This window comes from Sipha flava, unplaced genomic scaffold (assembly GCF_003268045.1).
Source record: "Sipha flava isolate LNK unplaced genomic scaffold, YSA_version1 240_pilon_pilon, whole genome shotgun sequence".
Classification (NCBI taxonomy): Eukaryota; Metazoa; Arthropoda; class Insecta; order Hemiptera; family Aphididae; genus Sipha; species Sipha flava.
The window spans coordinates 324,047-338,512 of NW_020272885.1; the positions used below are offsets into that span (position 1 = coordinate 324,047).

The following is a 14,466-nucleotide window of genomic DNA, read 5'->3' on the forward strand; positions in this document are numbered from 1 at the left end:
TGTTATTGTTGTTGCGCTGCCGGCGATCCGCTCACGTGCCGGTCAACGTCGACCGTCGTCGGGTGCGAACCGTCGACAAGCCGAGAAACGCTCTTGTGTTTTCTCTTGTTTTCCTATTATTTTTTTTTTCCCCCTATCCACGTTTTGCGACGCAGGTCGTACGCGGTCTCGCTCGAACATTAATCGCGTTTACGGAATCTCCGCGTCGACGTCACCGTCCAATCGCGCTCCTCCTTTTCACCACCCCTTTCCTCCCGCGCGTTCGTCGCCAGCACCAGCTGTACGTCGTGTTATTATCAAGAGCCCCGTAACAAGCGACCCACTAACGGCGGCGGACGCGCGTCATTCGCGTTACGTTGTGACACGACGCCCGATCGGCGTAAACCGCTTAATCCGTCTTATCCGACCATCGTCTTCGAGAACGCGCCGCCCGCCCGCACGCTCCGCTGCGACCCGACCGCCGTAGACGATATTCGATTCGCGCCGCTGTACTTGCCGTTCGACCCCGCAGTCGCTTCTCTCGTCCGAGCGCTCCTCTCAGCTATCCTCGTCATGTCGTCGGCAATGCGCAGGATCCGTTTCACAGCGGCCGTAGCCCGGGGCCCAGCCAGAATCTGGAACTCTATTGCCGGCCGTAACGGGCCCAAGACCTATTTCACGTACACGCCGCAAGTGTCCCAGGTGTTGGACCGCGAACCCAAATGGGTGAACGCCGACGAAGCCGTCCAGTGCATCAAATCAGGTAAAAACCTTTTCGGCCTCGCGCGCCTATTAATAGCCATGTCCGGTCGGCGGACAGGAACATCGCGTCCGGTGCACCGATCATTAATTTCCGGCCACGGTTTTCAAAGAAATTAACGCGGAACAACGTCAATAAAACGATTGGCACGTAGGTTTTTGTTTTTTTCCACGACTTTCCTGCCGTCTGCTAACAAGTGTTGGCCGCCCGACTATTAAATTACGTTGATTTCTTGGCCTTTGAACTTTTACATAACTTGACTAGGCAACCGGTCATTCTCTATTTTAATGTATTTAAATCGTCACCTGTTATGTAAACCGCGCGTAGTTGCGTTCTTCGCACGATGTACAAAAACCATTGGTTTTTTTTCCTCATACTTTTCGAAATAGCTTCACTATGACTTGTAGGATTTTGGGAACGGTTAGGTTTTAATCCATTACCCTTGTGATAAAATACGATCCATTTTCGTGTTCAAATTATTCAATTTTGAAACAACCGAGGCCCCGAAATTCTGTCCATCTATGTTAACATAAGTAGTTACTTAGTCTATTACAATATTGTTATGAACCCCTGAATATTATAATAATATTGTATATGGATTTAGACGGTCAGGAATAGTGTGTTGGCCGACGACGAGCCAACGAAATCTGCAGACGAAGGAATTTTGTCCGGCTCGCCGTACAGGCGAACACACTAAGGAGGAGGCAGTCAGTCGTATTATGGGATCAGAGCATTAGAGTTGTAAAAATTAGTAGAGCATTGTGTATTAGAATTAGTATCAATATAATTGTGTACTTAAAGTTTAATTATAACTACATAATAATAAATATATTAATAATAATTAATCGTGCGTAAATATAATTTTGTCTGAATTAAGATTTCACAAAATATTTGGGTTCATAACACACCCCGGACTAAATGAGACTTGGGGATCATATGATTACACAGTCTTATCTAACCAATGAATATTGCTCTAGAGTTTCTGATTTGATTGTTACTAAGAATTATTAATAAAAAAAAAAAATTTTCAATTTATGTTGATATATAAGGAAAATTATTCAATAAAAAAAACTGAAATTTGCACTTCAGTATTATTCTTATTACTAATTGATTGATTATTTGGTAAATCAGGTTTGTATAACTTTACAGACATATTTATTTTAATAATTAATCAATTAGTAATAATAATAATACTGTAGTATAAATTTCAGTTTTTTTTATTGTTTAATTTTTATTGTAATAATCCAAGATTAACCGGAGTAAGAGTTTAAATTTAAATTTTCATAATTTCGGAATAGGCTTTTGGTAAAATTTAATTGCTAGAAATTTAATGTGTAACACTAGGGTTAGTCTATTAAAGTTGTTAAGGTTAAAGTAATAAAATTGGATGATAAATACTAAAAATTAATTATATTCATTAAATTTTCACATTGTGTTCGGTTTTATTAAATTTTGGTATTAATTAAAAGTAAAAGATAAAAGACTTTCTTTAATGTACAATATCTTACAAATATATTTGAATGACTAATAGATTGTTTATTAGTTTAGTTAGTAAAAACCTTACAATGTACATATATGATTGATATAATTAAAATATTAACTGTAATCTATCATTAGGTTTTTGAATATTTTTAAATGGTTTCATTTAAATAAGTTCCTTAAGATAAAATAAATTTTCAATTTATGAATATTGACACTGGGTAGTTTTATTTAAAATATATTCACTTATTTTTTATGGTTTTCTAAAATTAGTTTTTCATTTAAATGTTGATTAATTGACTAACTATTCATATCTACTATGTGAATATTAAAGAACCTCTTACTATTCAATAATAATTAAAATAAGTGTCTTATTTATAGGTGATACTGTTTTTGTGGGTGGTGCTGCTTCTACCCCAATCGAGGTTATACGTAGCATGACTGATCATGGAAAACAAAAGCAATTAAAAGATATACGTGTTTGTAGTATTCATACTGAATTTGAATCACCTTATTCAGCCCCAGAGTGTGAAGGTGAGTAATTTTTTAATATATTATGTCATAAAATTTTTCATTGCGAAAAGTCTGAATTATTTTCTTTTCAGGTATTTTCAGACCAATGGCTTTTTTTATAAGTGCCAATATGAGGAAGAGCATGAATGAAGGTCGAGGTGATGCTGTACCAATATTTTTACATGATATTCCCTACTTATTTGAGCGCAAAATTATACCAGTAGATGTAGCAGTTATCTCGGTAAGAATATTAAACCAAATATTTGTTCAAAGGCCATAGTACAGTTTATTGTTTTGAATCTTTTGTTGATGTTTGTATTTTTAACTAATTGCCAAAGTACAACCACATTCTAAAAATAATATTTTATTTTTAAAATATAATTTTAAGAATATTAGAATTCCTATATTAATTTAACTATTATGCATGATAACTAGAATTAATATTATTTAATATTAATTTTTTAAATACATTAAAAAGTAGAACATTTTATTACTTGTAAATATCTATTGTTAATATAAATTGATATAATATTCATTGTTTTGTAAATAGCTAACTTATCTACTGAACAATATAAACAATCTATTTTTATAAACTTCTATGTAATAATAAGATTAAATAATATATACATTTGATTTATATTATAAATTATATACTTTATATTACATACTTATCAAATATTTATAATTATTATGAGTTATATTATTATGATTATTTAATAATTTGATGGCTAAAGGTCAGGTTAAAAAAGTTATCTATAAATATTAGCTTAAGTGTTATTATCAGTAAATATTTATAATTTTATTGATTTATTAGTATTTGTATAATTTATTGTTTTTAATTTTATGTTATAATGTGGTTAAGGATTTTAAACATTGGAACTATGAATTATAAATGTATTTTTATAACTAAACAGTAAACAATAGGGTTAGTATTAAGATGAGGTTTAAAATGTTCAATTATTAAAGTAAAATAATTAATGCGTTCATTTAAATTTTATAGTACTCAATTTAAATAGATTATACATGAAATAAAAGTTTATTTATTTTTTTTTGTTTTGTTAAACATATATTTTAAAAATATCTGTACAAACGTTTGATAATAACCTTAGTTATTGAAGTCTGTGAATCTAAATAACAAAATATTAATATACCTAAAGTGTTATATTCCTGGTTTATATTTAAATATTTTATTAACTTTAACTGTTGAATTATAATATTATATAAATAAAAACAAAAAATATATATTTTTATACTTATAATTCATTAATATTTTTAAATTAAAGATTAATTGTTGAGTAATATTTGTGTATCATCTGTCATTAAATTTGTCAGTATAGGTTTCTGTTGCTTAAAAATAATAAATCTCTGAGTTCAAAAATTAATTTTATTTAATTTGTTCTGATTTTAATAAAAAAATATTTATATTTGTCTTTTTTTTTTTGTAAACATCAGTATTAAATTTTTAATACAAAAACTTAAATGAAGTGTTAAATACTAATTTAAATTGTTATAATTTGAAAATTTAATTTATATATAATTTTATAGTATTATGTACTTGATAAACCTAAAATTAAATATGTAAAATATTTTTATAACTACATATTTATTAATAGGTGCTGCCAATTTTATTTTTTATTAATAATATACATTTTATGTAATATAAAATAAATAATAATATTTATAAATAATTTATAAGATCTATATTTACGTTACTTTTAATTTGATCATTGACATCTTATATAATATTTTTATTTCAGGTATCACCTCCCGATAATCACGGTTTTTGCAGTCTTGGCACGAGTGTAGATTGCATTCGATCAGCTTTAAGTCATTCAAAAATAATAATTGGTAAGGAAATTATTTTTCTTATACATTTTTACCAAAATATTTTTAAAGAATTTTTTTTTTTCATACAGCACAAGTTAACAAGTTTTTACCACGGACATTTGGTGAAGCTATCATTCATCAATCTCATATTGATTATGCTGTCAGACTTGATCGTGAATTACCTGCCCATGAACACAAAGATCCAAATCCCACTGAATTAGCTATTGGCAAACATATTGCTGATAACCTTGTCGAAGATGGTGCAACATTGCAAATGGGCATTGGAGCCATTCCAGATGCAACCCTAAGTTGTCTTACTGGTCACAAGGATTTGGGAATACATTCTGAAATGTTCAGTCTTGGTGTTATTGATTTAGTAAATTCTGGAGTAATAACCAATCACAATAAGAATTTAGATAAAGGATTAATTGTGACAAGTTTCTTAATGGGGAACAAGAAATTGTATGATTTTGTGGATAACAATCCATTAATAAGTAATATACATTTCTTAATTGATTACTTTAAATTAAATAATTTATATACTTAATATTATCATTGTTTTATAGGCATGAGACAAGTATCATATACTAATAATGTTCATATCATATCCCAACAACCTAAAATGACTGCAATTAATTCCTGTATTGAAGTTGATTTAACTGGACAAGTTGTATCTGGTTCTATTGGATTTAGATTATACTCTGGTAAATAAATTGTATTTTTTATAGTTACAAATCTAAATAATAATTAAAAATTAAAATCTATTTCAGGATATGGAGGCCAAGTAGATTTCATTAGAGGTGCTGCTGAAGGTTATGATGGTAAAGGTAAACCGATCATTGCCCTTGGTTCGGTAAATCCAAAAACTAAAGATGAAAGAGGTTTGCCAAGTACTAAAATTGTGCCCACAATTAAAGAAGGTAATATTTTTAACTAAATATTTAATATTTAACTTTATCAGAAATGAGAATCGTTTTTTATATATTTTTTTTTATAGGTGCCACTGTTGTTACTACTAGTGCACACGTACATTATGTTGTCACTGAGTTTGGAGTTGCATCTTTGTTTGGAAAAAGTTTAAGACAACGAGCACATGCCTTAATAAATATAGCTCACCCTGACCATAGAGAATATTTAGAAAGAGCAGCATTTGACCGTTTGAAAACTATGCCCTGTGCATAATCTCATGTACATAGGTGTTCAAAAATTTTGGAATCATATGAAAAATATATCCAAGCTTTTAAAATGCTCTGTATGTATTAAATGTATTAATATTATATATTTTTTTTTTTTTTGATTTAATTATGTTGCACAAGGAATTATAAATTGATATTTAATTATATTTATGGATATTCATTAAATATTGAGTATTGTTATTTGTTTATTATAATAATATGTACTCAATAATAGTAATGTTTTATTTTTTTACTCTTTTTAAACATTTATGTTACCATTATTAATGATTTATAAATAGTTTAAAAACAAAAATTTCTCAATAGCAATTTGTAAAATATATTGATTAATCTCTGTATAGTAAGAAAAATCGCGTTGTGGATCTCAAAAATATTCAAAACATCAAGTAGTGTAAAATTATATAATTATCTCTTAATAAATTTATAAATCTGTGTTTATGTTGTTAATATCAATGATTATTACAAGTATATTATTTTCACATTAATAATGTTTTTCATATGTATTTTAATAATTTATTTTGGTTATGGAAGTATGAGTAATTATAACTATTAAAATTGATGTGTTCACATGTCTTGAATTATTTTTTAAAAATGTAATGTTACGTTTTATTCACTATACATATATTTATAATTCAAATGACACGTTATTACCTAATAGCAAGTCAATAGTTAAAAAATAATTTTATTAAAATATTAGTGAATAGTTAGATAAAATACAATATTAAGAAAAGTATTTTATTTATGAAACTGGAATTATTTTTGTATTTTTGAAATATTATATTTTACTCAAAAACCAATTATTTGCATATAATTCACCATTTATTATTCTAAATGAACCATATAAAATTCGCAAGTTAAAACTTAAACGATACAGTTATAATATTCACTCTAAGAATATAATTGTTTAAAAAATGTCCAAAAGACTTCATAAATGTTTCATTTTTAAACATTTTGATGTAGGAATCAAATTGTAATTGCTCTTGAAGTTAGATTTCACTTTAAAAATATCTATGTTAGTATAACTGTTTGTCAAAATAGGAAATTTAAAATTTAAATAATTAGTATTATGTATCAATGAATATAAACAAACAAAATCTACAATATAATTTTTTTGTATTTTATGTATTGACTAGCTGAATTATCCATTGTTGCCGAGTTTAACTATAAAAATGTATGTAACCTGGAAAGATTAAATTTTGTTTAATCTATTTAAGTTTAAATTAATTAAGACAGTGGCGCTACTAGGGGTGTGGTTTGGGGGTTGTAACCCCCCCCTCCCACGAAAATTTTCTTAGATTTTTACAAATTTTACGTAAGAAAAAAATGGTTTATCTTGATCACGCAAAACGGCTGATTGATATGAAATATGAATATTATTCTCATTATAATTGATAACAATAATAATATGACGATATGGAACGTTTTGTAACGTTGTTCCGTTCAACTTTAAAACATCAATAACCTTGCTACTACGATTTCTCGATAGTCGATTGTATAATACTATTTTTGTGATATCACAATATGAAATAGAAGTGAAGACAGTTTAATTTGTAATTTGAATATTTAACTCATAAACCTAACTATATCTTACTTTCTTGTCCCCACCAAACACCTGCAGAAAATGCTTATTTTTTCCAAATTCACAACCCCCCGAAACCAATCCTGGTTGCTTGAATTGTTGAAATAATTGTTGAAATAATATTTTATAGATATTAATTTAGTTTTTAAGATAATAATTACTATCATAACCTATTCTATAAGTCATAGCTTTTGGCGGCCATAGTTTTGTTTACGATAAGTTTTAGCAGTGGAGGTTTAAAATAAATGGTTTACTAATAGTTTTTTAAAATGTTATCTAAAAATCTTCTTTTTAGTTATTGCAGTGAAGATCTGTACTTACACCAATTAACAGACATTTATATTTATTTGATATTAGTCTATTTAATGGAATGGAACTATAAAGTTATTGAATCAACATTTTTATTAACAGCAAGTATTAAAAAATGTATTGGAATGAAGAAATGGTAGATAAGTCTTAAGGATGAAAATTAAAAAATGTATTGAATGTGGTGGAAAATTGAACTGCATTTTATCATCGAAAACTGATATTCAGTAATTTTTTTTACGATATTACTAAATAAAGTAAATTACAATATTGGTGTATAAAAATACGAAATTATGAATTTATCAATATTGATCAAACTTTTAAAACTAAATATTATCCACCAAATGGTCAAATGGGTATACTAACATATCTAAATATAGAATTCGAATTATTAACACTTACCATTAAAAAAATAAACATTCATGCAAACACAATATGGAGCGAGCTCCTATATGTTTTTAATTGTACGTAATTTCGTCATCGATTACTTTTTCGTCGACTTGAATAGTTGAACGCCTACGGTGTAAACGATCGGAGCATATTGTAGCAGGTGGGCACTTCCGAGAAAAATTTTGCTCTCGAGCAGCCTTTTTTGATCGAGTGTAATACCAGCCAGGACAAACCGTGGAGTTTGAGAGAAATTTGACAACGGCTATCGGTCGTGCATTGCGTTTGTAGCGATCTGCCGGACGAATGGCCGATAACGGATTCAATTTAAATTCGATAACGGTTCGCTGATTATTGATAATCGTGTGCTCTGATCCGGTAAAGCACGATTGAGCATAAAACGATTGAGCATAGACCTTTTTAGCAACACGATTGAGCATAGAATATTTTATGCGACGTTGCCACATTCACGTTGCCAAAATTTTGTAATTTATTATTTTCTCGTATTATTACACCAATTATTATGATATCTGACGCGAGCCGTGAGCTTTATCGGCTTTATAAATTTTATCGACAATGTTATCGATTAATAAATTAGTTCCGGAGCAAAACGACGTTTTAAACATTTAGCATCGGGGGAAAATATAAGATAATTAAGATACAAATCCAAAATTATTATAGAAATAATATCAGTGTTCGATCACCTGTGTAGTGTATAGTGCGTGTATACTTAGTGCGTTTTTCTATTTTTTTAAAATATGGATATAACAATTATTTTATCGGAAAGAGGCAAAGAATTGGCCCTAGTTAATTTATACAAGTATAAATTAATTGGAGAGCGAAAAAAAGACAATCTTTTGAGATGGAGGTGTACTAATAATAAATGTTCGGCAATAATGTTCTCGGGTTTCGATAAACGTAAAGTGATTGAAACTGCTGGACAACATAATCACGATAAAAATTCTATTGAGAAAATAGAAACGCAAGTTTTAAGAGAAAATTGCAAAAGAAAAGCTGAAGAATCAATTTACACACGGCCACTTAAAATTATTCGCACCGAACTTTTAAATTCTTCTCCAACATCAAATTTAAACAATCAAAATGTAAGAAATGTACGGAAAGCAATGTATGATAAACGGAAGCAGACCTATCCTAAATTACCAACTTCTTTGGATGAAACAATTCATCAATTAAGTGACTTAAAAAATGAAGAATGTTTTAAATATAAGGGTCAACAATTCATTTACATGCCGACTGATGATAATTTTGTATGTTTAACTACAGAACAAAATCTACAATTTATGACAAATAATTGTACTGAGTATTTTGGCGATGGCACATTTAATTATGCTCCAAAATATTTTATTCAATTGTACACAATACATGGATATAAAAATGGATACTACTTACCACTTGTTTACTTTTTTTTACCAAATAAAACTAGGTCTACTTATATTAAAATGTGGCAATTTTTAAATAATTTATGTTTGAAATTATGCGAAAAAAGTTTGCAAATTAACACATTTCATGTTGATTTTGAAATTGGAGCTCATCAGGCAATTACAGACGTGTTTGGAAATATTAAAATAATTGGATGTAGATTTCATTTAGGACAATCATGGTGGAAAAAAGTAAGAAACAGTTATATAATATAGTGCTTTTTTACTAAAATATAATAATTTGTTTGTAGATTGTTGGCGAACCTTCACTCAGAATAGCATACATGGACAACAGTAATGAACTAGGGAAATGGTTGAAAATGTTTTTTGGTTTGGCGTTTATTTCCCCAGAAGAAGTAGTTGATGCATTTCACGAGTTAATATCAATTTGTCCAAATGATGACGGTTTCATATTTTCTGATTACATTATACACAACTATATTGAAGATCACTGCCAGTTTCCTCCAAATATTTGGGCGGAAACTCCTTCGCTAAACCCAAGGTTTTTAACAATATTTTTTAAAACTTATTATAAAAACTTTTTTTACTAATTTGTATTGTTTTATTTAATTTTTTTTAGAACGACCAATGCAGCTGAAAGCTTTCATCGCACGTACAATTCACAGTTTTATTCACCTCACCCCCATGTTCATACAGTCGTTAGGGTATTGATCGAAACACAAGCGGAAACATCGACTAAGATCAATTCAATTCGACACAAGCCTGGAAAATTACAATCCGCAAAAGAAATAAAAAAAAATGAATTGAATATTCAAGCCTACAGCCAGTTTTTAAATCGTAAGAATACGGAATCTTTATTAATTTATTTAAGTCAAATTGGAAGCAGATACCAAGGTGTATCAATTTAATTTATTATTATCAAAAAATCTAGCTAGGTATATTATACTGTATTATAATATGAATGTGACAACTATTTATAAATATTTTGATTTTATTATTTTGATAAGTCATAAGTCATAACTATTATTATTATTTTATTATTAACAAAAATATCTATATACTGTGACAGCTATTTATACTACTATCATAAGTATTTTCATGCATATTAAATATTGACTATGAAAACATGATATTTTTTTGTCATGTTATATTTTGATTTATTATAATTATTTAAATAAATGTTTTTATACGATACAGTTCAAAATTGAAAATGGCAACGTTGCAGAGTTTTTTATGCTCAATCGTGTTGGTTTTCTTTTGTATTTCAATTTCCTTTGATACGCCGACAATTTATGCTCAATCGTGTCGCAAGAAAGGTGTTTTATGCTCAATCGTGTCGCAGCCCTCTGATCTGAAGAACACCAGGTCTTATGATAATCATAGGTGCAACTTTTGCGGAACTCCACAAACGATTAAGACCCGGGTCGGAATCGTCTCCCATACTTTCAGTGACGTAAAAAAAAAATGTAGAATGATAAAACATTTAAATGGCATTTGGAAGGGGTCCGCAAAATACGGCGTAAACGTCCAATATGGCTGTGGCCGGTCGAGTTGAAACGTAGCGTTACCGCGGTGTAACATACATGGTACATTATTCTTTTATAATATAAAAGAATAATGTACTAGGTATGTTTAAGATATTATCTTAAAGTTACTTTTGCACCGGCTTAGCGGCTACAAAGTATTCGTCGAGTCAGGAAAAATAATCGCAAAAAGGACCGGACGAGACATGTTTGACGACCACTAATCACACATACATTAAAGGGTTTTTATTTTATTTTTCAAATATTATTTACTCGCCAACAGGAACGAAACCCTACAGGACTAAGGTCTAAAGATCGTACTATAAGAAAAACGTGTACAGCTTAGACTTCAGTTGTAACCTGTGACATGCTTTAAAGTAGATTTAGGGCGTAACAAACTGCATAAGTATATTAAAGTGCCGCCCCATATTGATTATTCAATTGTACGTTTTATAAAATAATATTATTTGTGTTATTAGTCAGTTCAATTAATTTTAATGATGAATGTATTTCGAGACTAATTGTTAGTGCAAAGTTTCAATAAAAAAACGATGAAGGTATTTTTATCTTATATACATAGGTAGGTATATCATTAGTTCAAACACAAATAATAATTGAAATTTTACAGTATATTTGTATTTTAATAATATTATAATTGTATAAAAGAAGCATATAAAACATATTGTTTACGATTGTTAAACAAAAATTAATCATTTAGCCTTTCAGAGGGAGTTAATAATTACTAACTGCTGCTTGTCTATGTAGTCTCGTTACCACTACACACTAAACACTACGTTACCTACCTTTCTGGGCGCGTGATGAGCGAAGCTGGACAACACAAAAACATCGTGCATGGGACACGGCACACGCAATGCATACATTTACTATTTATTATATAGAATTATATCACAATTTTTTTATAACTGTGGGAGAAAAATTCAACTCGCAAGAGAGGTGGCTGTCACCCTGACCCCACCCCCGTGCGCACGGCTAGGGCTCTCTTGTTTTCGCGACCTGAGGTAACGGCTGATAGTTAAGAAAGAACACAGCTATTATATTTTAGACTCTGATTGAAACAAGAATAGTATTAGTTTTGCCATTTATTTCCTATTGTTATGCGTTTATGTACACGATTTCGTCCAGGAGGATTATTCCGATCATCATAAATTGTAGGAGTTTTATAATAGAAAATGTTGTTTTATAATAGAAAATGTTGTCTAGTTGATATTTAAGGCATGGTCATTTTACGAATTTCCCACAGTCTATTTTATAATAGCGAAAAGCTGACAAAAACCAACTGAAAAACGAACACATTTACGGTATATTGGTTTTCGGCAACATTGAATTTTTGTTTTCATCGTAACTCAAAAAATAATAATCTCAGGGATAGGAAGTTTTCACTGTATGCTTAGATAACCTAAAAATTTAGTTTGTGTAACTTTTAAAATCTATTTATTGTTTTTTTTTTCAGGTTTTTTCTTTCTTAAAATGTTGATAAATTAATTTTGTTTTGATAAAAAGTCTTAAAAATGTAATACGAATTGACCATTGCTTAGTTTCAAAAAAAAAAAAAATGTTATGGGTGTTTGAATATTAATTTTTGACGAAATCGTGTAGGTATTTAAACAAATTTCAATCATACAACATTAGCTATTTGGTTTTTATTATAAAATGTAATAAATATTAATCGCTGTAACTCAAGACACTTACTGAGTCTGTAATATTAGCTTTTCAAGGACGTTTTATAATTTTCGAAATATTTTAAAGACCTTTGTACTATACGTAGACTTATAGGCAATTTTTCATTTTTTCTCAAATTGTTATGGGTCATAGCTTGATAAAACTGAGGAATATAATAATATTTTAATGTCATTAATTATAATTTAAATTAAATCTATAATTTTTTTTGTAAAATTTAGAACATTTAACCCAGCTTATTAAAACATTTAGTTCTAAAATTATATGAATCATCTTAAGAGATATAAATGGATTTAATCAACTTTTTTTACTCAGAATCGTTTTTTCAAGTAAACTGCTCTGATCATCATAATCATGAGAAGTTTTTGATTGGAAATGTTGTCTTATTGGTAATTTTATGGTGTAATTTTACAAAGAAATTCTCAATACTTTCTTAATAATTGCAAAAAAGTATATAAAAAAACTGCCGAATTTACCACTTTGATTCATCCGATCTTTTCCCCCCAAAACTATTTTTTTTAAAATAATGATGCATTGGTTTCAAGTTTAACAGACTAATTACAGCAATATCATTCATTTTTTATTGTATCTAATCGGGCCATAGAGTTTTGAATGTGTTTTTAATTTATGAAGTTAAAGTTAAGTGTTGATGACTTTTTTTAAAAAAAAAAATCTTGTGCTGCAAGAGACCATTTTTAAATTATTAATATTATTATTAAATGTATTATTAATTAAATTCAAGGCACTAAAACGGAATTTGAAAAAAAATATATATTTTAAATAATTCTACGATATATATAAGAATTAAAATTAGATATCAATCATTTAGTAGAGTTTTCATTTCGAGAAATATATTAATTGTGAATTAATCGTTTAGACTATATATAAATAATTAAGGTCAAAAATGGGTCTCAAACCTTTTAACAGCAATTGTATCAAAATATTCCAATCCAAGTTAAATCGCTAAGAATATATACTTTTTATACTATCGTGATAATTTTTATCCTCTTTATCTAAATATTTTTTTATATCCTTTATAAAAGATTAATTTCTGTCTACAAAATCACCACAATCGACACGTATTTGAAGTATCGAATTCCAACATTTTTGATGACCCCGAAAATGTGTTTGAAATGTGATTACACCAATTTACCACACCGGTAAATTACTAACTAAATAGTAACCCTATATATAGTGAAATAGTTTACCCTCCAAAATGTCTTCAATGAAAGATTATTTTATATTCACGTTCTCACAACCTTACCTAAAAAAATAATAAATTAATAATAATAAAAGCACGTAAATTAGTTATCTATTGTTAACGTACAAAATAAAAATAAAAATATTATCATGAATAATAAAATTGATTACATTTGAATTAGTGATAACTTGATTATTCAAAACTATGGCAAACCGAATATTATTTGATAAAAAAATGGGTTTTGCAGTATTAGCAAATTTATAAACTTATGAGAAAATTTAATTTTTGTTATTTTTTGAATTGTCATGGAATATTGCAAATATAGATAAAAGTGACTTTTTTTACTTATATCTAGTATTTAATGCTGATTCAAATTATTAATGAATCGTTTTTAATTATTTTTTTTTTAAATGCACTAAAAATTATTACAGTTAAGTGCATTGATGTTTCTTATATTAAATGGTATTTTTCTTTTTATTTATCAAATTTTTTAGTTATATAATTATATTGCCAGATAATATGTTTTTCGATTTTGATCAAATCAAAGTTCAGAAGTTATTCGTTTAGAATAGTGGTTCAGTCAACCTGATTACGAAGTATTATAAGGTAGTAGATACTTTT

At 28.5% G+C, this 14,466-nt stretch overlaps 2 protein-coding genes across 2 annotated transcripts; both read left to right on the forward strand.

Annotated features, from left to right (window-relative positions):
- Nucleotides 1-276: 276 nt before the first annotated feature.
- LOC112684068 (4-hydroxybutyrate coenzyme A transferase) lies at nucleotides 277-5,835 on the forward strand. The gene is made up of 8 exons (XM_025555368.1): nucleotides 277-742; nucleotides 2,600-2,752; nucleotides 2,824-2,972; nucleotides 4,489-4,579; nucleotides 4,648-5,052; nucleotides 5,125-5,262; nucleotides 5,329-5,478; nucleotides 5,556-5,835. Exons 1-8 carry the CDS (start codon nucleotides 553-555, stop codon nucleotides 5,738-5,740), a joined length of 1,461 nt encoding a protein of 486 aa, XP_025411153.1. The 5' UTR covers nucleotides 277-552; the 3' UTR covers nucleotides 5,741-5,835.
- Nucleotides 5,836-9,492: 3,657 nt separating this feature from the next.
- LOC112684069 lies at nucleotides 9,493-10,388 on the forward strand. Its single transcript, XM_025555369.1, has 3 exons — nucleotides 9,493-9,654; nucleotides 9,714-9,964; nucleotides 10,043-10,388. Exons 2-3 carry the CDS (start codon nucleotides 9,747-9,749, stop codon nucleotides 10,329-10,331), a joined length of 507 nt encoding a protein of 168 aa, XP_025411154.1. The 5' UTR covers nucleotides 9,493-9,654; nucleotides 9,714-9,746; the 3' UTR covers nucleotides 10,332-10,388.
- Nucleotides 10,389-14,466: the final 4,078 nt, after the last annotated feature.